This window comes from Hyperolius riggenbachi, chromosome 3 (assembly GCF_040937935.1).
Source record: "Hyperolius riggenbachi isolate aHypRig1 chromosome 3, aHypRig1.pri, whole genome shotgun sequence".
NCBI lineage: Eukaryota > Metazoa > Chordata > Amphibia > Anura > Hyperoliidae > Hyperolius > Hyperolius riggenbachi.
This window is the reverse complement of record NC_090648.1, coordinates 97,340,615-97,366,379: the sequence shown is the minus strand read 5'-3', so window position 1 is coordinate 97,366,379 and position 25,765 is coordinate 97,340,615. Positions and strand designations below refer to the sequence as shown.

Below are 25,765 nucleotides of genomic sequence, written 5' to 3'. Positions count from 1 at the left end.
TGAGAAAAAAAATTTGCTTAGAAAAGCGCTTAGAGTGTAGGGAGAGGCGATTTTAAAAATCGCAAAACAATTGCTCAGCACTTGAAAAAGCACTGGCAATTAATCATGTGAACATAGCCTAATTCAGGACTTTGTATTAACCTAATTACACACATCTCCTATGGCTATGTGTTACTAATGTCCATAGAAGTCTGATTGGATGCGTTGGAAAAATTCAGTTGATTGCTTTGAAAATATAATGGTTGTATGGCAGGTTTGATAAAATAATCTACTAGATCAGAGCTGCCCATAATTATTCATACCCATGGCAAATATTGACTTAGGCCCAGTGCACACCAAAACCGCTAGCAGATCCACAAAACGCTAGCGGTTTTTGGAGCAGATTTCAGAGCAAATCTAGGCATGTTTAGAGACATTTTCTAAACATACCTAGCGGTTTTGGGTGCGTTTTTGGGTAGCAGATTACACATATTGTTACAGTAAAGCTGTTACTGAACAGCTTCTGTAACAAAAACACCTGGCAAACCGTTCTGATGTAGCTTTTTTCAGAGCGGTTTGCGTTTTTCCTATACTTTACATTGAGGACAAAACGCTTCAGAAAACCGCAAAAGGAGGCACGTTTGCGGTTTGGAAAAAACCTCAAACCGCTGGTGTGCACCATCCCATTAAAATACATTAGCCAGGCGTTTTTACAGGCGGATACGGCCGGGGGATCACACCTAAAACCGCTCAGTGTGCACTGGGCCTTAAAGTTACTTTTATTCAACCAGCAAGTCATTTTTTGATGGGAAATGACATAGGTGTCTCCCAAAAGATAAGATGATGTACAAGAGGCATTATTGGAGGGAAAAAAGAAAAAAAAAACACATTTCTCAGCTTTTATTTACATTTGAGCAAAAGTTCTATTACATTCCAAATAGTCCAAGCTGTTCTAAAGCATCCTAATTACCCTGCTTAATTGGAAAAAGCTATTTTAATCAACTCAACAGGTGAAAAACAGCAGCTCTCTACAGTTGGTTTGTGCAGTCATGACTATGGCCACATACAGACATCAGACCATAGTCTTTGGAAAATGAAAGATCACAGACCAATCTTACCACCCTTCCTGTAGTATAAGAGCCATACTCTACACAGTCTTTTCTATGGAGCTGAACTCCACATGAGAAAAAAATCATTGCAAGATACTGCACACACAAAAGCTGTACAGACACAAAAGATCAGTATCTGCAAAAGATCTGTTCCTGCCAAAAATCCATTCCTGCAAATTGCAATGATAGTCTATGAGATCTGCAGATCATCATACACACATGATTTAACTGACATTCATCTGCAGATCTGAAAATCCATCCTGGTGGATCTGATCTGCAGATGAATGTCAGCTAAATCATGTGTGTATGATGATCTGCAGATCTTATAGACTATCATTGCAATTTGCAGGAATGGATTTTTGGCAGGAACAGATCTTTTGCAGATACTGATCTTTTGTGTCTGTACAGCATCTGTGTGTGCAGCATCTTGCAATGATTTTTTTCTGATGTGGAGTTCAGCTCCATAGAAAAGACTGTGTAGAGTATGGCTCTTATACTACAGGAAGGGTGGTAAGATTGGTCTGTGATCTTTCATTTTCCAAAGACTATGGTCTGATGTCTGTATGTGGCCTAAGACAAAGGAGCTCAGTGAGGACCTGCAGCTGAGCATTGTAGCTGCTCACAAGTCAGGTAAGGGCTACAAGGCCATTTCTAAATGTTTTCAAGTTCCAGTAGCTACAGTGCTAAGTTTTATTAAAAAATAAAAAATGTTCCACACTGGAAAATCTCAGAGGACGTGATCAGAAGCCAAAAGTGACACCTGTGCTGGCCAGAAGGATAGTGAGAGAGGTGAAAAAGAATCCAAGGATCACCACCAAGGCCATCCTGGTGAATCTGGGCTCTGCTGGTGACAATGTCTCAAGGCAGATAATCCAACGGACACTGCACACTGCTGGGTTCCACAGATGCAGACCAAGGAGGATGCCTCAAGATAAGGCACACAAAAGTTTGCTTGGCCTTTGCAAATGCTCATTTGGACAAAGAAGACTTCTGGTCTTCTGTGTTATTGTCAGAGAAAACAAAAATTAAATTGTTTGGGCACAATGATGTTATCTTCATTTGGCGTAAAAAAGGAGAAGCCTTCAACCCAAAGAGCACCATCCCCACTGTCAAACATGGTGGTGGGAACCTAATGCTTTGGGGGTGTTTTTCAGCCAACAGACCAGGGAACCTAATCACAGTAAACGGCACCATGAAAAAAGCAATATAGCAGGATGCTCAACGACAGCATCAGGCAGCCTGCAGATTTGGACCAGTGGACATTTCAGCATGACAATGACCCCACACACGCAGCAAAAGAGCTGAAGAAATGGTTAGCAGACAACATTAACATTTTGGAGTGGCTCAGCCAGAGTCTTGACTTGAATCCAATTGAGAATCTGTGGAGGGAGCTAAAGATCAGAGTGATGGCAAGAAGACCCTCCAACCTGAAAGATTTGGAGCTCATTGCTAAAGGTGAATGGGCAAAAATACCTGTGGAGACATGCAAAAAGCTGGTCTGCGATTATAGGAAGCATTTGATTGCTGTAATAGCCAATAAATGCTTTTCTACTGATTATTGAGAATGGTATAAATCATTTTGAACTGGACACTTTTTGCTCAAATGTAAATAAAAGCTGAGAATTTTTCTTTTACCACAAGAATGCCTCTTGTATATAGTTTTATTATTTTTTGGGAGACAACTATGTAATTTCCCGTCAAAAAAACTACTTGCTAGTTGAACAAACGTAACTTTAAGTCAACATTTGCCGGGAGTATGAATAATTATGGGCAGCACTGTAGGTCCTTTCAGCAGGGACCAAAGCATGCTGTGGTAGACCTCTGGTTCCCATTCACGCAGTTACCGCCGATTACAGATTGCAAACGCAGCATTCGGATACCGATTTACCGTGTCGTTTCACTCAATCCTAGAAGCCGCATCTTCATGTCCACCGCGTCTTCATGTCCCCTTGGGAAGGGCCAAAACCGCCGATCACGAGGTGGCACCGACAATTGTTGCAGGAAGCCTGACGCCACCCCCGAATGTGACTATGCAGAACGGAAGGCCGGAGGACGCCGCCAAGCATCCGTGTGAACCGGCTTTTACAACTTACATTGTTTTTGACTGTCCTGGCAGAGCTGAAATACAGTGGTTTGCAAAAGTATCTGGCCCCCTTGAAGTTTTCCACATTTTGTCATATTACGGCCACAAACATGATCATTATATTGGAATTCCACGTGAAAAACCAATACAAAGTGCTGTACACGTGAAATGTGGAACGAAAATCATACATGATTCCAAACATTTTTACAAATAAATAACTGCAAAGTGGGGTGTGCGTAATTATTCAGCCCTCTTTGGTCTGAGTGCAGTCAGTTGCCCATAGACATTGCCTGATGAGTGCTAATGACTAAATAGAGTGCACCTGTGTGTAATCTAATGTCAGTACAAATACAGCTGCTCTGTAACGGCCTCAGAGGTTGTCTAAGAGAATATTGGGAGCAACAACACCATGAAGTCAAAGAACACACCAGACAGGTCAGGGATAAAGTTATTGAGAAATTTAAAGCAGCCTTAGGCTACAAACATGCATAAAAGAAGAGAACCATGTCCTTTTAGATACAGCACCACACAAGTAATATATTCCAAATGTAACAATTTATTATATTATAATGACAATCACTATAGAACATGTTAAAATCAATTAAAATATATCATGCTGCCTGTAATGATCAATCAAATATACCATACATCAATCAATGAATAAAGAGCGCACCATCATATGATAAGTACAGTAGTGTATTATACTCTGAGGTGCTCAATACAGAGCTACCCCAGGTAATTGAACCCGGGTTCAGTGTTTATGCCTAAACAGTGAAGAAAAACCTGTAAGGAAGAAAAGTGAACACACAGTGCAAATATAACCATCAATATGATGCAAAACAACCAAAGGATGCAATATGATCAATGTGTCTAACACTAACAATAGTGCAAATATCAGTGATATGGCTCAAGGCTGTGACTATGATACCGTATGCTGTGTGGCTGAACAAAGTATAGAAGGCAAAAATACTTAGCCGGATGGGCGCAATAACAGGCAGCAGAGAGAAGAGAAGGCCCCAGGCGGATGTCTCCACCGGTTCCGCGGCAACCGACGCCGCTTTATCAAGAGAGAGGAGTCCCCCTCTCTCTTGATAAAGCGGCGTCGGTTGCCGCGGAACCGGTGGAGACATCCGCCTGGGGCCTTCTCTTCTCTCTGCTGCCTGTTATTGCGCCCATCCGGCTAAGTATTTTTGCCTTCTATACTTTGTTCAGCCACACAGCATACGGTATCATAGTCACAGCCTTGAGCCATATCACTGATATTTGCACTATTGTTAGTGTTAGACACATTGATCATATTGCATCCTTTGGTTGTTTTGCATCATATTGATGGTTATATTTGCACTGTGTGTTCACTTTTCTTCCTTACAGGTTTTTCTTCACTGTTTAGGCATAAACACTGAACCCGGGTTCAATTACCTGGGGTAGCTCTGTATTGAGCACCTCAGAGTATAATACACTACTGTACTTATCATATGATGGTGCGCTCTTTATTCATTGATTGATGTATGGTATATTTGATTGATCATTACAGGCAGCATGATATATTTTAATTGATTTTAACATGTTCTATAGTGATTGTCATTATAATATAATAAATTGTTACATTTGGAATATATTACTTGTGTGGTGCTGTATCTAAAAGGACATGGTTCTCTTCTTTTATGCATGTCTATATTGTCCTAGCACACACAATTGATAGTGTGCAGAGGTTCCATCTATATAATTGCAGTTACTTAGGCTACAAACAGATTTCCAAAGCCTTGAACATCCCACGGAGCACTGTTCAAGCGATCATTCAGAAATGGAAGGAGTATGGCAAACCTGTAAACTTACCAAGACAAGGCCGTCCACCTAAACTCACAGGCTGAACAAGGAGAGCGCTGATCAGAAATGCAGTCAAGAGGCCCATGGTAACTCTGGACGTACTGCAGAGATCTACAGCTCAGGTGGGGGAATCTGTCCATAGGACAACTATTAGTCGTGCACTGCACAAAGTTGGCCTTTATGGAAGAGTGGCAAGAAGTAAGCCATTGTTAACAGAAAAGCATAAGAAGTCCCGTTTGCAGTTTGCCACAGGCCATGTGGGGGACACAGCAAACATGTGGAAGAAGGTGCTCTGGTCAGAGGAGACCAAAATAGAACTTTTTGGCCAAAATGCAAAACGCTATGTGTGGTGGAAAACTAACACTGCACATCACTCAGAACACACCATCCCCACTGTCAAATATGGTGGTGGCAGCATCATGCTCTGGGGGTGCTTTCTTCAGAAGGGACAAGGAAGCTGGTCAGAGTCGATGGGAAGATGGATGGAGCCAAATACAGGGCAATCTTGGAAGAAAACCTCTTGGAGTCTGCAAAAGATTTGAGACTGAGGTTCATCTTCCAGCAGGACAACGACCCTAAACATAAAGCCAGGGCAAAAAAACAAAACATAACCATGTGTTAGAATGGCCCAGTCAAAGTCCAGATCTAAATCCAATTGAGAATCTGTGGCAAGATCTGAAAACTGCTGTTCACAAACGCTGTCCATCTAATCTGACTGAGCTGGAGCTGTTTTGAAAAGAAGAATGGGCAAGGATTTCAGTCTCTAGATGTGCAAAGCTGGTAGAGACATACCCTAAAAGACTGGCAGCTGTAATTGCAGCAAAAGGTGGTTCTACAAGGTATTGACTCAGGGGGCTGAATAATTACGCACATCCCACTTTGCAGTCATTTTTTTTTTTTTAATGTTTGGATTCATGTATGATGTTCGTTCCACTTCTCACGTGTATAACACTTTGTGTTGGTCTTTCACGTGGAATTCCATTAAAATTGATTCATGTTTGTGGCAGTAATATGACAAAATGTGGAAAACTTCAAGGGGCCGAATACTTTTGCAAACCACTGTATTATCAAGGCATCAAAGAAACTTGCCTGGGGCCTGGTGAAAAAAGGAGCCTGTGAAGCAGGGGTCTCAAACTCAATTTACCTGGGGGCCGCAGGAGGCAAAGTCAGCATGAGGCTGGGCCGCATAAGGAATTTCACAATCGCGGCGCATCGCCGCCTCTGCCCGCCCCTCTCACTCTTCCTTCACAGAGAGGAGCGGGGAGAGGCGGCGATTGACGTCAGGAGGGGCAGAGCTGAAGCTGAAAGCTCTGCCCCTTCCAGGAAATGTCGGCGGATTGCCCCCGGGCAATTTGGGGGCTCTGCAGCCCTCATTTAGCAGCGGGGATTCGGCGGATTACTTGGGAGCACTGAAGCGAACTATATGGAAGCTTTTGCCGGCGAGGGCCACAAAATATTGTATCGAGGGCCGCAAGTTTGAGACCCCTGCTGTAAAGGTTCATGAGCAAGTGTGGGGCAGACCTCCAGAACCCTTCAGCCACTCAGAACCAGAAAGTAAAGCGGAAGCTCCTGACAATGGCTTCCTGACAGAAGTGTCAAGCATCCTTCACTTGAGTGTCTGAGAGCTACTTACAGTTTCAGGAAGTAGATACTTCCCACATTGGCCTGCTGATGGCGCCGATCAATACTCCACTTCTCTCTGGGGTCTCCTGAATCCTGCATTGGGCAGCGTTCAGTGAAGAATGGAAGCTGCTTCCGTTGGGAGGCTGCTGACAGGAGCTTCTTCCGCACTCTGGTACTGGGTAAACCACAGGGATCTAGAGGCCTGATGGGGCAGTGTTTAGTGAAGAATGGGAGCTTCTTCCATACTCTGGTGCTGGATAAGGATGATCACAGATATGCAAATTGTTCAGAGTTGCAAATTTTTATGCAAGTGTATTCAGCTTGAAAATGGACCAATAAATTTAAACCTAGGCTTAAAGAGACTCCGTAACAAAAATTTTAGCAGTATTTCTCATATTCTACAAGTTCCTAAGGCTGTTCCATTGTGCTCTGGCTTACTGCAGCACTTTCTACTTGCACGGTCTTTGTAATAAATCAACTTATCTTTCCCCTGTCTGACTTGTCGCCCTGTGTCTGGAAGGCTGCCAACTCTTCAGTAATGTGAACAAGTTAACTCCTTCCAAGCCCCTCCAGTGCTCCTGTGATTATTCCTCACAGACAATGTCCCTGCTCTCACTGTCAGCTTGTCTGCTATCTGTGAGGCTGATAAACACAGACTGATAAACTGAACAAAGAATAGCTGGCTGATGAGGAAGCTACCTGTCAGGCTGACACGAGTGCAGAGCCGAGACTCCAGGCTCTAAAGACACAGCTTGTCATGCTTCATTGACACAGAGCTCTTTCAAAACTTGCACATAACCTCTGGAGACTGAATTCAGTGTGTAACCCACTGAATTCTCTGTGTTCTCACTGTGCAATAACTGAGTTCACTGCTCTGCTGATGTACTTCCTGTTTTGGTGGCCATCTTTTCTGTTTACAAAACTGTTTATAAAACAGTTTTTTTACCCTCTTTATTGCAGTGGAGAGCAGCAAAAATAATACAGAGGGGGCTAGGAGATGACCCCAAACAGGCAGGGATGTTTGTTTATACTTCATTTTGTGAATACAGATTCTCTTTAAATTTATTGGACCATTTTCAAACTGCTTACATCATACCTCCCAACATTTTGAGATGAGAAAGAGGGACACTTAAGCCACACTCCTGCCACACCCCTAATCACGCCCCCATCACAACCCTAGTCACGCACACCATAAAGATTTCATAAGAAAAATATGTCATTTTATAATTTAAACTACACTGGTCCTTTCTATCCTGGTTCATTTTCCTTCATAACACATGGAAATAAATATAGGAGTTTAAAGGATGAGTATAAAGTTTAGAGTCAATTTAACACATTTTTCAGTAGGTCTGTTCATCAGTTCTGTGAGAGGGACAAATGAGGAGGAAAGAGCGACAGGACTCCCAAAGATGGACAGTTGGGAGATATGGGAGAGGGGGACACACAGCATGGCAGGGGGCACTGGAGAGGGGGACACACAGCAGGGCAGGGCAGGGGACACTGGAGAGGAAGACACAGCAGGGCAGGGGACACTGGAGAGGAAGACACAGCAGGGCAGAGGACACTGGAGAGGAAGACACAGCAGGGCAGAGGACACTGGAGAGGAAGACACAGCAGGGCAGGGGACACTAGAGGAAGAAACAGCAGGGCAGGGGACACTGGAGATGGGGACACACAGCATGGCAGGGGACACTGGAAATGGGGACACACAGCATGGCAGGGGACACTGGAGAGGAAGACACAGCAGGGCAGGGGACAGTGGAGAGGGGGACACACAGCATGGCAGGGGACACTGGAGAGGGAGACACAGCATGGCAGGGCAGGGGACACTGGAGAGGGAGACACACAGCATGGCAGGGCAGGGGACACTGGAGAGGAAGACACAGCAGGGCAGGGGACACTGGAGATGGGGACACACAGCATGGCAGGGCAGGGGACACTGAAGAGGAGGACTCACAGCATGGCAGAGGACACTGGAGATGGGGACACACAGCATGGCAGGGGACACTGGAGAGGAAGACACAGCAGGGCTGGGGACACTGGAGAGGGGGACACACAGCATGGCAGGGGACACTGAAGAGGGCTACACACAGCATGGCAGGGGACACTGAAGAGGGGGACTCACAGCAGGGTAGGGGGCACTGGAGAGGGGGACACACAGCATGGCAGGGGCACTGGAGAGGGACACACAGCATTACAGGGCAGGGGACACTGGAGTGGTGGACACACAGCATGGCAGGGAGGGGACACTGGAGATGGGGACACACAGCATGGCAGGGGACACTGGAGATGGGTACACACAGCATGGCAGGGGACACTGGAGAGGAAGACACAGCAGGGCAGGGGACACTGGAGAGGGGGACACAGCATGGCAGGGGACACTGGGGAGGGGGACACAGCATGGCAGGGCAGGGGACACTGGAGAGGAAGACACAGCAGGGCAGAGGACACTGAAGAGGGGGACACACAGCATGGCAGGGGACATTGGAGAGGAAGACAGCAGGGCAGGGGACACTGGAGATGGGGACACACAGCATGGCAGGGGACACTGAAGAGGAGGAAACACAGCAGGGCAGGGGACACTGGAGAGGGGGACTAACAGCATGGCAGGGGACACTGGAGAGGGGGACACACAGCATGGCAGGGGACACTGAAGAGGGGGACTCACAGCATGGCAGGGGGCACTGGAGAGGGGGACACACAGCATGGCAGGGGGCACTGGAGAGGGACGCATGGCAGGGCAGGGGACAGGACACACAGCATGGCAGGGAGGGGACACTGAGAGGGACACACAGCATGGCAGAGAGGGGACACACATGAGGCAGGGGTCAGAGCACTTATCAGTTGTGTAGCAAGGAACTGCAGGATGTAATAGGTTCTGCAGGATCTCTCCTGCACTGTGCAGTCACTGTGACAAGGACCATGCCAGGCAGCTGCATTGATTCACTTGCCTCCTCCAGCAGGTTTCAGCTTCCTGCTTCCTCTCTCTGTCTGCATCATGTGCTCTTCTGGGTCTCTGAAAAAGGGGCGGAGCTAGACGGAGCTCAGTGTCAGTCCACACAGCCAATTAGCTTCAAGCAAGCCACAAGTGTGTGTGTGTGTGTGAGATCATCAGACTGTCTCCAGAGCAGGAAGAGAGACAGCAGTTATGGTGATTGAGGCAGAGCAATGTAATTATCTGAAGGGCACCTAGTGTATCTGCTAAAACGGGACTTAAAGGGGTTCTGTGGGGGGTTGTGGAAGAGAAAAGCGGACACTTACCTTGGGCTTCTATCAGCCCGGTGCAGCGGTAATGTCCCACGCCGTCCTCCTCCCATCTGTGGCTCTCCGCCGCCAGCCGCCGGTCTAAGCGGCATGGGATCCAACTGCGGCTGCGCTAGAGTGGCCTCGCACCCGCTCGCTTCCGCCTGCGTCATTGGAAGCTTACTGCGCAAGCGCAGTACAATGCTCCGTTGTACTGCGCCTGCGCAGTAAGCCTCAGATGACGCGAGCGGAGGCACGGCAACGCGCATTATTCGTCTATGTCAGACGAATAATAGCCCGGTGCCGGCTGCGGGGAACAGGACGTCGTGGGACATTACCGCTGCATGGGGCTCATAGAAGCCAAAGGTAAGTGGCAGTTTTTCTCTTTAGAAACCCCCACAGAACCCCTTTAAGGAGTGGGCGGGATTCAGGATGAGGGGGCAGAGCCCGGGATAGTCCCGCCCAAATCGGGACTGTTGGGGACTATGCTTACATTTGCATAAAAAATTGCATAATTTTGGAACAATTTGCATCTGTCATCGATCATTACTAGTGCTGGGTAAACCACGGGGATCTAGAGGTCTGACGGGGCAGTGTTCAGTGAAGAATGCAACGACTTCTGTCTGGAAGCTGTTGCCGGGAGCTTCTTCTATACTCTGGTGCTGTGTAAACCACAGAAATCTAGAGGTCTGATGGGGCAGCAGAGGGACAATGTCATGTGTGAAGGTAGGTTATGTTCTATCCCCTCTCTGCCCAGCATCCCACTGACACAAATGGAATTGACAACTCCACGTCCCTCAGGTAAGAGAGTGATATGGAGGCTGCCACATGTATTCCCTTTTTAACGATACCAGTTACCTGGCTGTCCTGCTGACCTCTTTGCCTGCCGAATACACCTGAAATATGCAGCTAATCTAGTTAGAGAAATCTGATGTGCATGCTTGTTCAGGGGCTATGGCTAAACATATTAGAGGCAGAAGATGAGCAGGTCAGTCAGGCAATGTGTATCGTTCACAAAGAAATATATTTGGCTGCATAAAAATCCCCCTCTCTTCAAGTGAGCTTCAAAGAAATGTAATGGTACTGAATATATTTCATGATGTTCAACAGGGAAGTCTGAGGCACTGAAAGCCCAAAAATGGAAGTGTTTTGCTTGGCTTTCTGTCAAACCTCTAGTTCAGGTTCTTGTAGCAGAAGGTAGGGCTGGTCAATGAGACGCAAATAGTTTCAAGTTGATGCAATATTTTGAAACTATGCAATTTTATGCAACTTGAAATGGACTAAATTAATTTAACTTTGCCAGAATCTCATGTCCATTTTCAAGTTGCATAAGTTTGCACACAGAATTCGCATACTCCTGCATCAACAGCAATTTGCATCTCATTCACTATCCCTACTGTGGAGGATGCACAAAAAAGATGCAGATCGTCGGTGATGAGGACCGGATCACCACCAGGGGCTGCAAAAGCAACTAGTGCGCTTAAAGGACAACTGAATTAAGAGGTATATGGAGGCTGCCATATTTTTTTCCTTTTTCAACAATACCAGTTGCCTGGCAGCCCTGCTGTCCCTCTGTCTCTAATACCTTTAGCCATAGACCCCGAAACAGCATGCAGCTGATCAGAGGTTTCGGACATGGTCAGATCTGACAAGATTTACTGCATGCTGGTTACTGGTGTTATTCATAATCTACTGCAGCCAAATAGACCAACAGGGCTGCCAGGCAACTGGTATTGGTTAAACAGAAATAAATCTGACAGCCTCCAAATACCTCCCACTTCAGCTGAGCTCAATGTCAGATTGAGGATAGCCGAGGGCACTTTTACCTCTGTTAACCCAAGGGGTGCATTCCTCGCTAAAAAACACATTGCTTAAGGGCCCATTTCCACTGCTGCAGGATCTGCATCGTTTACCCACGCTCGGTGGCTGCCAAGCTGAGGGTGGGCCACAGCAATGCAGATGGGAGTGCCCAGAGCCTCAGCAGAAGTTTGGAAAAAACCCCACAACAGCCACATTTTCGAGGGGGGAATGCTCACATGAAATAATGAATTACGGACAATCAGGTAAGTAAATTACCCCGAGACCCCTGCCTCCCCTTCCCCCAATCCTGCATCGTTAAGACAGCCTGACGTGCCAGGCTGTTTTTTATTCTGGAGGTACTCTAACGCCTTCCGGACCAAATTGGTTGAAATCTACATCCTGCAGGTGGCTGCGTGACATTCACAGGACGTAGATTTCAACTTGCCTGCCGCACGTTACCACCGGTCATGTCGCTGTCTTCCCGCCGCAGTTCACTCACCCTGCTGTCTCTATGACGGGCAAAGCTCTAAGCTGGTCAGGAGCAGATTTCATTGACTCCTGACCGCATGACCACTGTGAGCCAATCACATTGGTTTACATTGATGGACCGGGTCAGGAGCCAATGAAAGTGGTTCCTGACCAGCGCACAGAGCTCTGCTGTCGCCATGATGGGCTAGCGGTGTGACCGGCGGGTATGTGCAGTGATCCGTCGGTAAGCCACGTGTTGTGGTACCAACAGTCTCTGGTCCTTAAAGAGCCAGAGACTGATGGTATGCAAAGAGTTAAAGGGGGAATGGGGAAAAAAAAAAAAGGAAAGGAGTAACATTCACACACATTTTCTATGGTCACACAAACAGCATTCATCATTAATAATTAAAACACATTACAACAGGTTTCCAAAATGTCTCAACATAATTTATTTTTTTTTACGTTAAAATGTACAGTTTTTTTTTTTCTGAAAGCACTTACTAGAAAGGAGGAGAGGGGGTTCAGGACAGGGTGAAAGTCTTATTACGTACAAACCAGACGGGGGCAAGTAGAACCCCACAGCGTCAAGAAAAAAGGCCGGAGGAAAGAAAACAAAAAAATAAAAATAAAATACATTTACAATATGAGGTGGGAGAGTAAAACCATTATCAAATTCCTAGAAATGTACAGGAGGGAGGAGATTTCAGTTTGCATATGCATCTTCCAGACTGCCCTTCGTCACAGCGACAGTTAATAGCTGGTGCTCTGGGTACCTAACAGTTTTTCTAGCATCCCAGTAAATACCACAGAATGCCCTCCAGTTAGATGTGGAAAGCTGCCTCAGACCACACACATACACACACAGTGGGCCAGTAGGGACGCCATCTGAACAGATTCTAGGGATCTCTCATAACCAGTCAGGAGATTTCAGTCACACGTGTTTAATCTGACCCTGCAAGCAGTAAAACTCTTTTCAAACAAAGATTAGTGTAACAGGCTTTCTGCCAGAGAGGGTTGCCTAAGAGAGAAATCATGAGGTAATGGATTTGGTCATTTGATAAGATTTTGAAGTCTCTTGAGTTCCTGGCAACAATCATTTCCTGTTTCAATTGCACTGGAAAAAAATGGATGACAAGATTGTGACTAGTTAGAAATCTATCAGAAGATCAAATCGATCACATTTCTCTACGGTTTCACCGATCATTCAAGCTTCTTGAAAGTTAACTGGAGCTAACATGGTTGAGATAAGCCAGCGTGAACGTCAAATAAAGAACAGTTCTCCAATCAGAGCAACGTATAAAACGTTAAGCGTTCTAACTGGCCGAATAGTGAGGGCGTATTATTACCACAACCTATCTGAAACCTAACAGTACGAGAAGGTGCCGTTCACCCAAACATGTTAGCATCATTTCCCAATGGACGTTCACTGTGGCTCACCTCAACCATACTAGTGCCATTATGTTTATGTCTCCAGTACCTATGCAAATGCAGTGCCCTGTTATTCAGTATCTGCATTGTTAATACAATGGGTTAAAGCGCCCATAGTGAACTGGAGCAAAAATGCAGCACAGCCAATTAAAATCCTTGTTCATTTAACAAATAAAAGCCTATTGGTTGCTCTAGAGGACTGCTTTACCTTTGGCCAGTTCCACAAAACATAAAGGCTGGTATAACTCCTTACAGTGCATGTGGGAATTCAGCATTGCTGTTTGATTCAAAATTTTACCCCCTGCATATTTTTAAGAGATGTCCAGGTTTCCATACTGGTAGGGCTGGAAACTTAAGAATAATAACTTGCTCATTTGTGACTGTGCATCTATATCCAGCTGATGATTAACTGTCCACTTCGGAAGCTGTGAAAGTGAAGCCAGACACAATGTAAAGGCGATAATTCTGTGCCTTCAATAAAATGCTGGTGTGATGAAGGAACATCAGCCTTGTAGCAGCTTTTCCTAAAGCTGGCCATACAAATCTCTCCAAGCAGCGTGACGGCTAAGCATTGCTGAAGCAAACTTTACATCAACATTTAGGTACCAGCTTGCACTTGTACGCCCACAAAATAAGAGATGGCTGGTAGATCTTCCTGCCTGCGGGGCCATTTCTATACACTCCAGCAAGACAGCCCATGGAAGGGTATTTGTTCAGAAGCATCACCTCACGGGAGGTGGTGGATTTTTCCGGCTAGAAACTTACAACCGCTTTGTTCTTTATTTTGCAATTGAGGAAGTTTACAATTGCATTTGGGCACTCGTCTAAGGAAATACACAACTTTTCCAATAGCATTTGCATAGTAATTATTGTGCAGAAAGAGAAGCACGTTTTGAACAGGCAAGCCCCTTGACAATTAAACCTTCCCCACAGCTTCAGCCAACATCGGCAGGACAGGCAATACTTGGATGCTTGGAGAAAACGTATGTTCAGCTTTAGTAAGAGTTCAACGCTCACGTGCCGATAAATTACAGCCTACTTTGATCAGCATGACAGAAACTCATTACAAATGTCTTTAAAGCAAACCAGAAGCAAAAAGAAACTTATGAGATAAACTGTATGTGTAGTGCAGCTAAAAAATAGAACATTAGTAGCAAAGAAAAGTTCTTTTCTAGTACAGGAGCAGTTAAGAAACTTCATCTGTTAACTATGCAAAAGAGCTTCTCTGAGCTCTTCAACCCAACTTGGGTTAAAGACAGTCCTGTTTTCTGAAGCACTTACAAATCAAAGAAACAGTGAGGGACAGGTTGAGATAAGGTTTTACTGCAGGAAAGTTCAAAGAGTCATTAACCCCCTTGGTGGTAATACCGAACTGAGTTCGGGGTAAGCTGCCGCGGAGGATTTCTCAGGCCCTGGTGGGCGGATTTGCACAATTTTTTTGTTACACGCAGCTAGCACTTTGCTAGCTGCATGTACTACACGATCGCCGCCGCTCCACGCCGCCCCCCAAGACCCCTTGTGCAGCCTTGCCAATCACCGCCAGGCAGCGCTAAGGGGTGGATCGGGATTCCCCCGTGCGCCATGACGTGGATGACGTCATGCCAATCGTTGCCATGGCAACGGGGGAAGCCAAACAGGAAATCCCTTTCTGTACGGGATTTCCTGTTTGCTCTGATCACCGGAGGCGATTAGAAGGGGTGGGGGGGGGGGGGGGGGGGGGAGGGGGGGATTCTGCTGCACAGCGGCTATCATGTAGCTAGTGCTAGGCTAGTTACATGATTTAAAGAAAAAAAACAAACAAACCGTGCTGTGCTGCCCCCCTGGCGATTTTTTTGTAACGCCAGGGGGGTTAACTCTGCACTGTTAATAGTTTAAAAAACAGAGTGTAGTTTGTAAACTGTGAATATGACAGAATGATGCAATTTTTTTTTCTTTTTTTTTTAAGCTATAGAACTGAAAATAAAAAAACTTCTTTGCTACTAACGTTCTATTCATTATTCGCACTACACATACAATTCATTATAAGGTTTTTTTTTTGCTTCAGGTTTGCTTTAAACACAACTTCCTCTGCATGAGCCTTAACAACTGTGTCTTGTGGAACATGAACCATCATTTCATCAACCATACAGAGACTCTCTAGCATGCTATCAGCTTCTGATCAGACACTTGGTGGCCAGTTTTACAAAGATCATGGGGTTTCCACACAGGCAAAGAACAGGACACTGACGTACTGCAGGTTTCCCCCGTGTATGTGAACGTAAACAAGGCTTGACGCATGTCCAATCACTTCTCTCCCTTCTTGAATATAATGCCGCCTGAAGGGAGGAAATCAATGAAGGGGGGTGGTATTCATGGAGGTACTGCTCTTATGAAGGTGTGGCCTGAGATCTGCCCAGCTATGGCGGTCATCTACTTCTACCTCATGGGACATACAGAGAGGCAGGCATGTATTATTGCTATGACATGGCATCAGCACGCTATACAAGTAGTATTTCCCTTTAATGCTAGACTGGAATGGAAGCAACAGAAACAAGCCAACCTTCCACAGAAATGAAGACACCAGGCGCAGAGTGACAATATATAATATATATACATAGGGACTCTAGTCTAAATATTACAAAGCAAAATACATTTAGAAGTACTAAAAATATAGGTTCTGTCAATCTGCACTCTGACGGATGGACGGGATCCAAAGAATGTCACCCCAGTGCAGGTATGTATGGATTTATACAACATGAAAGACAGGGCCTGTTCTTTGCCCAGTGAAGTTCACCTACTGATCTCTGGCATCACTAAGCTAAAGGAGGGATAGACTTCCTTGGCAGCGATTCCAATGTAGGGTTGTGTTACCACATCTAACTGTACAGGCAGTCACATGACCAGCAGTCTGATGACAAACAAACGCTTCCTATGACCTCCCTTAAATCTGTGGCAATAAGTGCTTATCATCAAGAAAAGTAAAGTCAGCTCAAATGGAACGCAGCAGAGGAGCATTAAAGGGATACTGTAGGGGGGGGGGGGGTCGGGGAAAATGAGCTGAACTTACCCGGGGCTTCTAATGGTCCCCCGCAGACATCCTGTGTTGGCGCAGCCACTCCCCAATGCTCCGGCCCCGCCTCCGGTTCACTTCTGGAATTTCTGACTTTAAAGTCAGAAAACCACTGCGCCTGCGTTGCCATGTCCTCGATCCTGCTGATGTCACCAGGAGTGTACTGCGCAGACACAGACCATACTGGGCCTGCGCTGTGCGCTCTTGATGACATCAGCGGGATCGAGGACACGGCAACGCAGGCACAGTGGTTTTCTGACTTTAAAGTCAGAAATTCCAGAAGTGAACCGGAGGCGGGGCCGGAGCATCGGTGAGCGGCTGCGCGGGCACAGGATGTCTGCGTGGGACCATTAGAAGCCCCGGGTAAGTTCAGCTCATTTTCCCCCGACCCCCCTACAGTATCCCTTTAAGTTTAGGAAGCAGTTACCCATGGGTACAGTATATAGGCTATGTTATATAGCAAAGATGACCACAAACCGCTATTAACTGTACATGTGGTGTGAGTGTTTAAATACTGTAGTCATTCTTTTTGCTATATACACCAGCAGTGGGCGATGAGGAATTGAAGTGAACTAGTCACTATTGAGTTCATCTAAAAATATGCAACTGTGTAGTGGATCCATGCATATAAATCTGCTGTTCTTTTCAGAAATAGAAGAGTCTATCAACCACACAGATGTGGGTACTTTCCACGAACACCTTTTCTTCAGATTTATCCATTCATAGGAAACCTCTCCTGCAGTTCAAATCAACTGCTAAGTACTCGAGCCACAGCTGAACCTGCTGACTCCCACCTGATCGCTCCTTGCTACCTCCCTTCTCATAGGAAAGCATAGTTAACAGAAGGGATGGTGTAAGGGGTGATAACATGGAAGTCAGCAAGCAGGTTTGAGACACTTGCAGGATTTTTTTCATATGACTGGATAAAATTGGGAGAAAATGTGTTGAAGGAGTTCTGTGCGTCTATTAACCCTTTAGCAGCCAATTTATTTAGAGGCTGGAAAGTGCTCCAGGCCAAATTTTCTACTAGCAGAGACAACAAAGCATTCCAAGAATTTACAGGACGATTTCTGCCAGCTGAGGTTAAAAGCAGAGCACTTATCTTAAGCGGGATAATTTTTTTTAAAGCGGCTAACGGGTTACACATCAGGAAAGAACAGCAGATTCATATGCATAAACAAACTACAAGGTCTCTAAATTAAAACAAACTGTGCATGCTTGCTTATGAAAGATCGAGATTTGCACCCCTTCCTATTTTACACATTTTGGTATGGAAAGACTCTGGAACTAAAAGGCCCTCTATGGCCTGAAAGTTGCTGTCCTTCCAGACCTCAAGTCGATAATACATGCTTCCCCTTCCAAAAACAAAGCCCCGTAGTGTACATTCCCCTCAGTTACAAGGCTCTGTTATTTAATACTGTTAAGCACATTCAGAAGCTGCTAGCATATGTTTACAACATGAGTAAGGCATATAACAAGGCAGCAGCTGTCCTAGCCGACAGCGCCAACACTCCGTTTCAGAGTCCTCCTCAAGTGTAAAGAAAGGAAGGAATACACACATTTCATAAGTAACCCTGCACAATTATAAATTATGAATGAATATTAAAATCACAATTATGACTAGTGCAGGTCCAAGCTCAGATCGCTAGACAATCTAGAAGGGCATCCTGGGACTTCTCTTCCATGGTGAGAAAGCCAGGCATAACCAGTCAACTGCCTATATCCCAGCCTGTAATACCACTTCTAAAGCGGTTCTGAGACCACATTGTGAAAAACACATGGCGGTTGAGAAATTATTCAGAGATACGACAGAAGACTAAGTTAATGTCCCTCTGCCACAGAGCACTTAAAAAAAAATTCTCCCTTCCAACCCAATCAAAGATTGAAAATGATGAGCAAATGAAGTAGCGGACGCACGGTTAAAAGTACACAGTCGCCACGGCTCTGTGGAAGCCCACGGCGGAATAAGGCTACAGGGTTACATTTTTTTTGTCTTTCTTAATATTTTTTTCTTTTAAACTTGGTTTCTAAAAACAAGATTTGTCTTTATTTTCCTATTACCGTGCGAATTTCTACCGCTAAAACCATTTGTATCTGCTCTTTTTGTGTTTTTGTTTTCTGTATATATATAAAACAAAAGGGATAAAAAAAAAAAAAAATCCACCGACACTTTTATATAAACTGGAGAGTGAAGAAAGGATGAAAAAAAAGAAAAAGAGAACATACCTTTCTACAGAAGAGAAAATAACAGGAAACCCCACAAAAGTATATTTTTGGAAGGGGAAAATAAAATAACAATAAAAAAACATAATATTAAATCTACAGCAAAGGGATATAAGGTAGAGGGGACAAAAGTCCTGTCAGTATAAAAGGCCGTATTTATAGTCTGCAAGAGAAAAGAAGGGGCAGGCGCACAACTTTTGGAGTGGCACCGGTGCCTCCCTCATCTCCTCATATAGGGGGAGTTGAGAGTTTGTTTGGGGACAGGAGGGGAATTCATATAGGAGTGGTGAGGAGGTGGTGTGTACATCATGTTTCCATGGGGATTCGGCTGCATAGGTTGCTGGGTATAGGCCTGGGCACCCATCATGCCCATGCCAACCTGCATGGGGTACTGTGATGTCTGGTTCATATAGGCGGCGTTGCTATGATAGGAACTGTTAACCATAGGTTGGGACATGCGGTACCCTCCCATGGCATTGAGTGGGTTCATGGTGTTGACGTTGTAAGGTGAAGTGGGCATTAGGTTGACACCCATGTTCATGCTCCGCTGGACGGTAAGTCCCCGGGATGAAGGCTGCATACCTGGCGTGCTGCGCCCATACAACTGTTGCTGGTGAGGGGATGGTGGAGCGGGCAATGGTGCAGATTTGGAGCGGATTGAAATATGACTCTTGACAGGCATTTGACTCTGTATACGCTGGCTGTGGGGAATGCCAAGGTTACCCGTTGACATGTTGCACTGGAGTAGGTTCATTGAAGGAGGTGGGGTCATGGTAGCTTGTGCTTGGGGCGGCCCAGCCAGAGGATGAGAAGAAGTAAGCTGAGACAGGCCTGGGTTTGAAAGGGACACGCTGTTTGCATAGGAGGTGACTGCCTGAGCATGGCTGTAAGGCATAGAATGTGGGTCCATGATAGTGTTAGTAAGCTGCTGTAACTTCGCCAGACTGAAGGTGGCTGAGGGCTGGGAATAGCCACCGGCCCCAAAATCCGCTGGATAGATGCTGAGATTGCCACCATTACTCTGGTCCGGAATTTCCATGATCATTGGCGAAGGGCCAAAGCTGTTGTTCATGCTGCACTGCGACATTTGGGGTTGCTGTTGTTGTTGTGGGGGAGGTTGAGGCTGTTGTGGGGGCATTGGAGGTGGTGGGGGTGGAGGAGGGGGTGGCTGGTTGTTGCTGCTGCTGCTGCTTGGAGGACGTTCGGAGGCACAGTTCTGTGGTGATTTAATGCTACAGGCCTGGGTTGTTTGCAGCATGCTTGCCATTCCAGCCATTTGTTGGCTCACAGCACACCCATTTTGTGCCATGCTGGCAGAAGAGGGCAATCCCCCAGCTCCACTGTTATTTCCACCACTGGCGTATGAACAACTGCTCTGGGAAGAGATACTGCCACCCCCCATGCTGGAGTCATAACTGCTGGGATTTTCATAGTTTTCGGTCGTACTTTCAATACTGCCCAAGTCACTAAATCCACTATCCACCACTTGTTGTGAATGGTCTGAAACAGAGGGGACATCCATCATTGGGCTGGTTGTTTCCAGATTCTGCATAGATGGGGCAGATAGGGAGCCTGCATCAGGGCTGATTTGAGGGTACGTCCCAGAGCCATTACTCTCCAGAGTTGGAGGCACACTGGGACTGCTTGCTGAGCGCACTGACTGGCTAGGGTGAGAATGAACAGAAGAAATTGGACTGTCATGGGCAGAGGGATGGCATTCATCTGACAAACCCAACTGTGGGTCCTCATCTGCCTGTGTGAAACTCTGTAAAGTCTGGCAGGCTGTCAGGGTCTCATCCTCACAGTCTCCATATGTCCCATCATCCCGCTCACTACCTTCCTCCTGTGTCAACGATTGCACTGCTTGCACAGTTTCTAGGTCTAATTCTGTGTGTGGAATTTCCTCCTCACCCTCTTCCTCCTCCTCCTCTTCCTCTTTGGGCTCCTCATCCACCTTTTCAGGACTTTCCTGATCCTCTTCTAGGCATGATGGTTGCTCGTGGACCTCTGTTGTCTCTTGCTCCTGTTCACCCTCTACCTTCTCTTCCTCTTCACTGCTGCTCCCAACACAAGGTTCCTGCGGTTCTGGTTCCTCAGGGACAGGACCTTGTTCGGTTTCTTCTCCTTCATCTGGCTCCTTTGCTCCTTCGTCTTCATCATCTGCATCATGATCTTCCTGATGATTTGATGCAGGTGCTACAATTTCTTTTTCCTCCAACACCCTCTCCTCCTCCTCCTCTTCTGGTTCTTCAGCAACAACAGGCTGCTGTTCTTCGACTGGCTCTGGCTGCTGCTCTGGAGACTCAGAATGGTTTTCAGGTTCCCGGGAGGAACCATCACTACTACTGCCACTACTGCTGCTGCTCTCAGAAGGGGATGCTGGCTGGACAGCTGTTATGACGGTCTCAGGCTCCTCTTCTTCATTTGTCTTTTCTACTACTGTTTGTGGCTCCTCCTCCTCTGGTTCCTTCGTTTCAGGGACTTTTTCTTCTACGGGAGGTGGTGGTTCTTCGCGTATCCTGGGTTTGCGACCTGGCCTGCCAGGAGGAAGATGTGGTTTAGGTTCTGGGACGGGAGGAAGGTCACGTTTAATTTTAAAGCCTGGTTTACGCCCAGGTCGTTTCTTCCATTGGAGAGGTTTTCTGCTTTTCCCTTTAGGCCACCCTTTCTTCTTCTTCACAGGTGGAGCTGGGGTCTCATTTGTGACCGCTACATCCTCTGGAGGTCGAAGGTTGGAAACAGGTGGGCGAACTGATGCAGCTGAGGGGGGAGAAGAAAAATATTAGAGCAGTCTAGAAAAATTACGCTTTATATAAATAAACTGTTCACATTACCAAACACCACTTTTGTACTAAAATGAGCAGCATTATTTTACAGAAGACAACTCTCCGAGAGAGTGAAAGAGGAATCATCGTGAAAATCTTAAAATTTATAACATACAAATAAGAAGTACATTTCTCCCAGAGTAAAATGAGACAAATTGCTTTTCTCCTATATTGCTGTCACTTACAGTAGGTAGTAGAAATCTGACATTACCGACAGATTTGGGCTAGTCCATCTCTCCATGGGGGATTCTTAGCATGGCCTTTATTCTTTATGAAGACATTCCCTGGAAAAGATTTACACAAAGATGCTGGCCAGCATCCCTGCCCGCTGCACTCTATTTTGGCAGTTGGACAGAGCAACTGCCATTCACTAAGTGCGTTTGAAAATAAAGAAAACCGTGGGAGACGAGAAGATGGGCTAGTCCAAAATCTGTCGGTAATGTCAGATTTCTCCTATGTTGCTGTCACAGTAAGTAGTAGAAAAGTGATGTATGGCTCATTTTACTCTAGGAGAAATGTACTTCTTATTTGTATGAGTTTTAAATTTTAAGATTTTCGTGACCATCCCTCTCTAGACTAATCATTGGATGACTATTATTGTAAGTGTAAAAGGAGATAGAAGCTGCGGAGGGGATAATAGCTTCATTACCTTGCTATCATTACATACAATAACAAGCAAGCCGGAATGAAGGAGGTAAACAATTGCTATGAACCGTTTGCGGAAGATACAGCAGTTTAACCACTTTACCCCCGCCCGTACGGATTTCTCCGTCCCTTTTTCCATCCTTTAACCCCCAGGGACGGAGACATCCGTACTTTGCGCACTCCCGCCGCTGCCCGCGGTCCCGCTCATAAACACGCCGCCCGCCGCTAGTAAACACGCCGTCGCCCGCTCGCCCAGAGATCAACGAACGGGAAAATCCATTCCCGTTCGTTGATCTAAGCCCCGCAACGATCCGCTGCCGCTCGGCTGAGCAGCGCGATCATTGTGAGCAATAACAAAGTCCCAGCCTCTTTCTACTTCCTGCAAGCGTCCAGAAGGACGCTTGCAGGTCGCACGAAACAAAAAGTTACTGTTGCCATCTTGTGGCCAAATAGTAAAACTACACCCTAACCATTTTTTACACACAAATAAACTAGTTTTACACAAAAAATTAACTCCTTACCTCCCACACTCCCCAATTTTTTTTTTTGTAATTAAAAAAAATAAAAAATTTACAATTTTAAAAAAATACATAAATAGTTACCTTAGGGACTGAACTTTTTAAATATTTATGTCAAGAGTGCATAACACTGTTACTTTATAAACTATGGGCTTGTAATTAGGGATGGACGCTAAATGAAAAAAATGCACCTTTATTTCCAATTAAAATATTGGCGGCAAACATTGTGATAGGGACATAATTTAAACGGTTTTATAACCGGGATAAATAGGCATATACATTTAATGGGTTTTAATTACAGTAGCATGCATTATTTAAAAACTATAAAGGCCAAAAACTGAAAAATAATTTTTTCCCACATTTTTTCCTATTTTCCCATTAAAACACATTTAGAATAAAATTATTCTTGGCATAATGTCCCACCTAAAGAAAGCCTAATTGGTGGCGAAAAAAACAAGATATAGTTCATTTCATTGCGATAAGTAATGATAAAATTATAGACGAATGAATGGAAGGAGCGCTGAAAGGTGAAAATTACTCTGGTGGTCAGGGGGTAAAACCCCTCAGTTGGGAAGTGGTTAAGAGATGACTTATTTTAACTTGCTAAAAACTGACTATAGAGAGCAAGGAGGTTGAACTTACATAGTTACTAAAAACTACCTAGCATGAGTATAGGACCCTAGAGGGCATAAATGTCAAACTCCGGCCAGTGGGCCAAATCTGGTCCTTGGAGCCATCAGATTTGGGCCTTAGGTGGTTTTCCCAGTTTGCGTGAGGTTTGGCCCACTTAGGCCCACCAAAGAAGCTATATTGGAGGGTAAGCCATAGATCACATGGGAAGCCATATGGGGAAATCTCTAGGTACCAGGGAATTGTATAGGAGAGGGAAGACCACTAAACATCAGGGAATTGTATAGATGAGGGCCACAAGACACCAGGGAACTGTATGGGGGATGGAAGGGGGCTAATGGACACCAGGGAACATTATAAGGGAGAGAGGTAGCCCCTAGACATTGAGGTTGGCCCGTGACTTGGTCCCAGAGCTCAATTTCAGCCCACTTTGTATTTGTGTTCGACACCCCTGTTATAGGGTTATAAATCCGGGCAACAGTCAATTGAATAATTGCCTTTTCTCACAATAGCTTATATACCATTTACCCAAATAAAACAACCCTACATGTTCACCTCCCTAGAGGAGGCTTCACAGGGGTAGAGTAAAGTGCAAGGTGCCCGGGTGAAAGTGCATATAAATAAAAAACAAATATACAATTCAGTTACACATTGCAGCATTTTGGTAAGATATATACCATTTCTGGACAAAATGCTGCTATGTGTGACTAAACTGTATATATGTATTTTTTTTAATCTACCCGTCTATGCACCCCCAAGAGAGGTGAAACATGTAGGGTTTTATTTAGGTCTATGTTGTATTAGTTAGTATGAGGAAAGGGCAGTGTTCATTTGATTGTTGCCCTAATTCAGTGATGGCTAACCTTGGCACTCCAGCTGCGACAAAACTACAAATCCCATCATGCCTCTGCCTTCCCTGAGTTATGCTTTGGGCTGTCAGAGTATTGCAATGCCTCATGGGACTTGTAGTTAAACCACAACTGGAGTGCCAAGGTTAGCCATCACTGCCCTAATTTATAACCCGATAGGGTCCTATGCTCAGGCTAGTTTGTAGTTACTATGGCCCTTATTCAATTCACTTTCTCTCTAAAGTTTTCTCCTAGAAGATAACTTTTCAGCACTCTGCAATTGAAAAAGTACAAGAAAGTAGGTGAAACAGTGCTAACAAAATTATTCAGAGTATTTTCTTGCTTGCTGGTGGCCTCAAAGAAGTTTCGGATTTAGTGTGAAAATTTTGCCAAGAAGAAAGTGAATTGAATAAGGGCCTAAATATGATCAAACTCCTTTAGTCAATTTTTAGCAAGTTAAAATAAGTTAAATTCTGGACTATCCTCTGCAAAAGGTTCATACCAATTGTGTTTATATCATTAGATGCAGGAAGACTATATTGTATTAAATAAGGTAGGACAATGATTAAAAGGAACCTGAGGAATAAGAGTCTGCCATCCTCATTCCCCTATAAACAGTGTCAATTGCCTGGCATGTGGAGCTTTTGAGACACCTGCAAGACAGTGGAGTCAGACCAGAGACAAAGCATCTGATCTGCATTCTCATTATGGGCCAGTGATATAAAGTATTAAAAGCAGATCATAAGCATGGAACTTGGCATTACTTGAGAATAAAGATGACAGCCTGCCTAGTCCTCTCACTTTATGTTATCTTTAAGGTAAGATGAGCACTGTAGAACTACTGATCTGGGCACACACACACAGTGGAAGCAATGAAAAATGCTGGCACAGACTGGGTGCTTTTAGCAGGTGCTGACAAAATGCTTTAACGTTATTTACCGGCACTTGCCAGTGGTGCTTAAAGAGAACCCGAGGTGGGTTTGTGAAATCCTATTAGGACACAGAGCATATTCCATAGTGTGAACTGACCTCATAAATTACACAGCAGTTTACATTGCCCTGACATTTTGCTAAAACATAAAGCCACTAAATGCCAGGAATCACTTGCAGTTTGTAGATGCCCTCTTATTTATTTAATACTGCTAAGAAATCCTGGATTAGATTTAACATTGTATACTATCACAGCAAAGTTTAAAGTTTTGGCCATCCCAGGAACACTAGGACCATTTTTTAAAATTGCTTATTCATCTCCTGTACAGGCAAGATCATGAACTACTGAATTGGTTTAACTCTTCCCTCCACTCCAATGTGTTTTTCTCAGCCACACAGGCATTTTATGACCGCTAATTAGTTATTAGTGAGCATTATCAGTATCCGTCATTAATGTCTTCGAAGGACCTTACAGCCCTAAATTCTTAACCCTTTAAGTAAAAAATGGAATAAAAAAGAAAAATAAGGGAACACAGG

At 45.1% G+C, this 25,765-nt stretch overlaps 1 protein-coding gene across 1 annotated transcript in view; it reads right to left on the bottom strand.

Moving 5' to 3' along the window:
* Nucleotides 1-16,997: 16,997 nt before the first annotated feature.
* Nucleotides 16,998-25,765, bottom strand: part of KAT6A (lysine acetyltransferase 6A) — a 95,035-nt gene continuing 86,267 nt past the window's right edge. Inside the window, exon 17 of the mRNA XM_068274644.1 lies at nt 16,998-21,592. Coding sequence (XP_068130745.1) covers nt 19,053-21,592 — 2,540 coding nt within the window. The 3' untranslated portion in view covers nt 16,998-19,052. The remainder of the gene's footprint in view (nt 21,593-25,765) is intronic.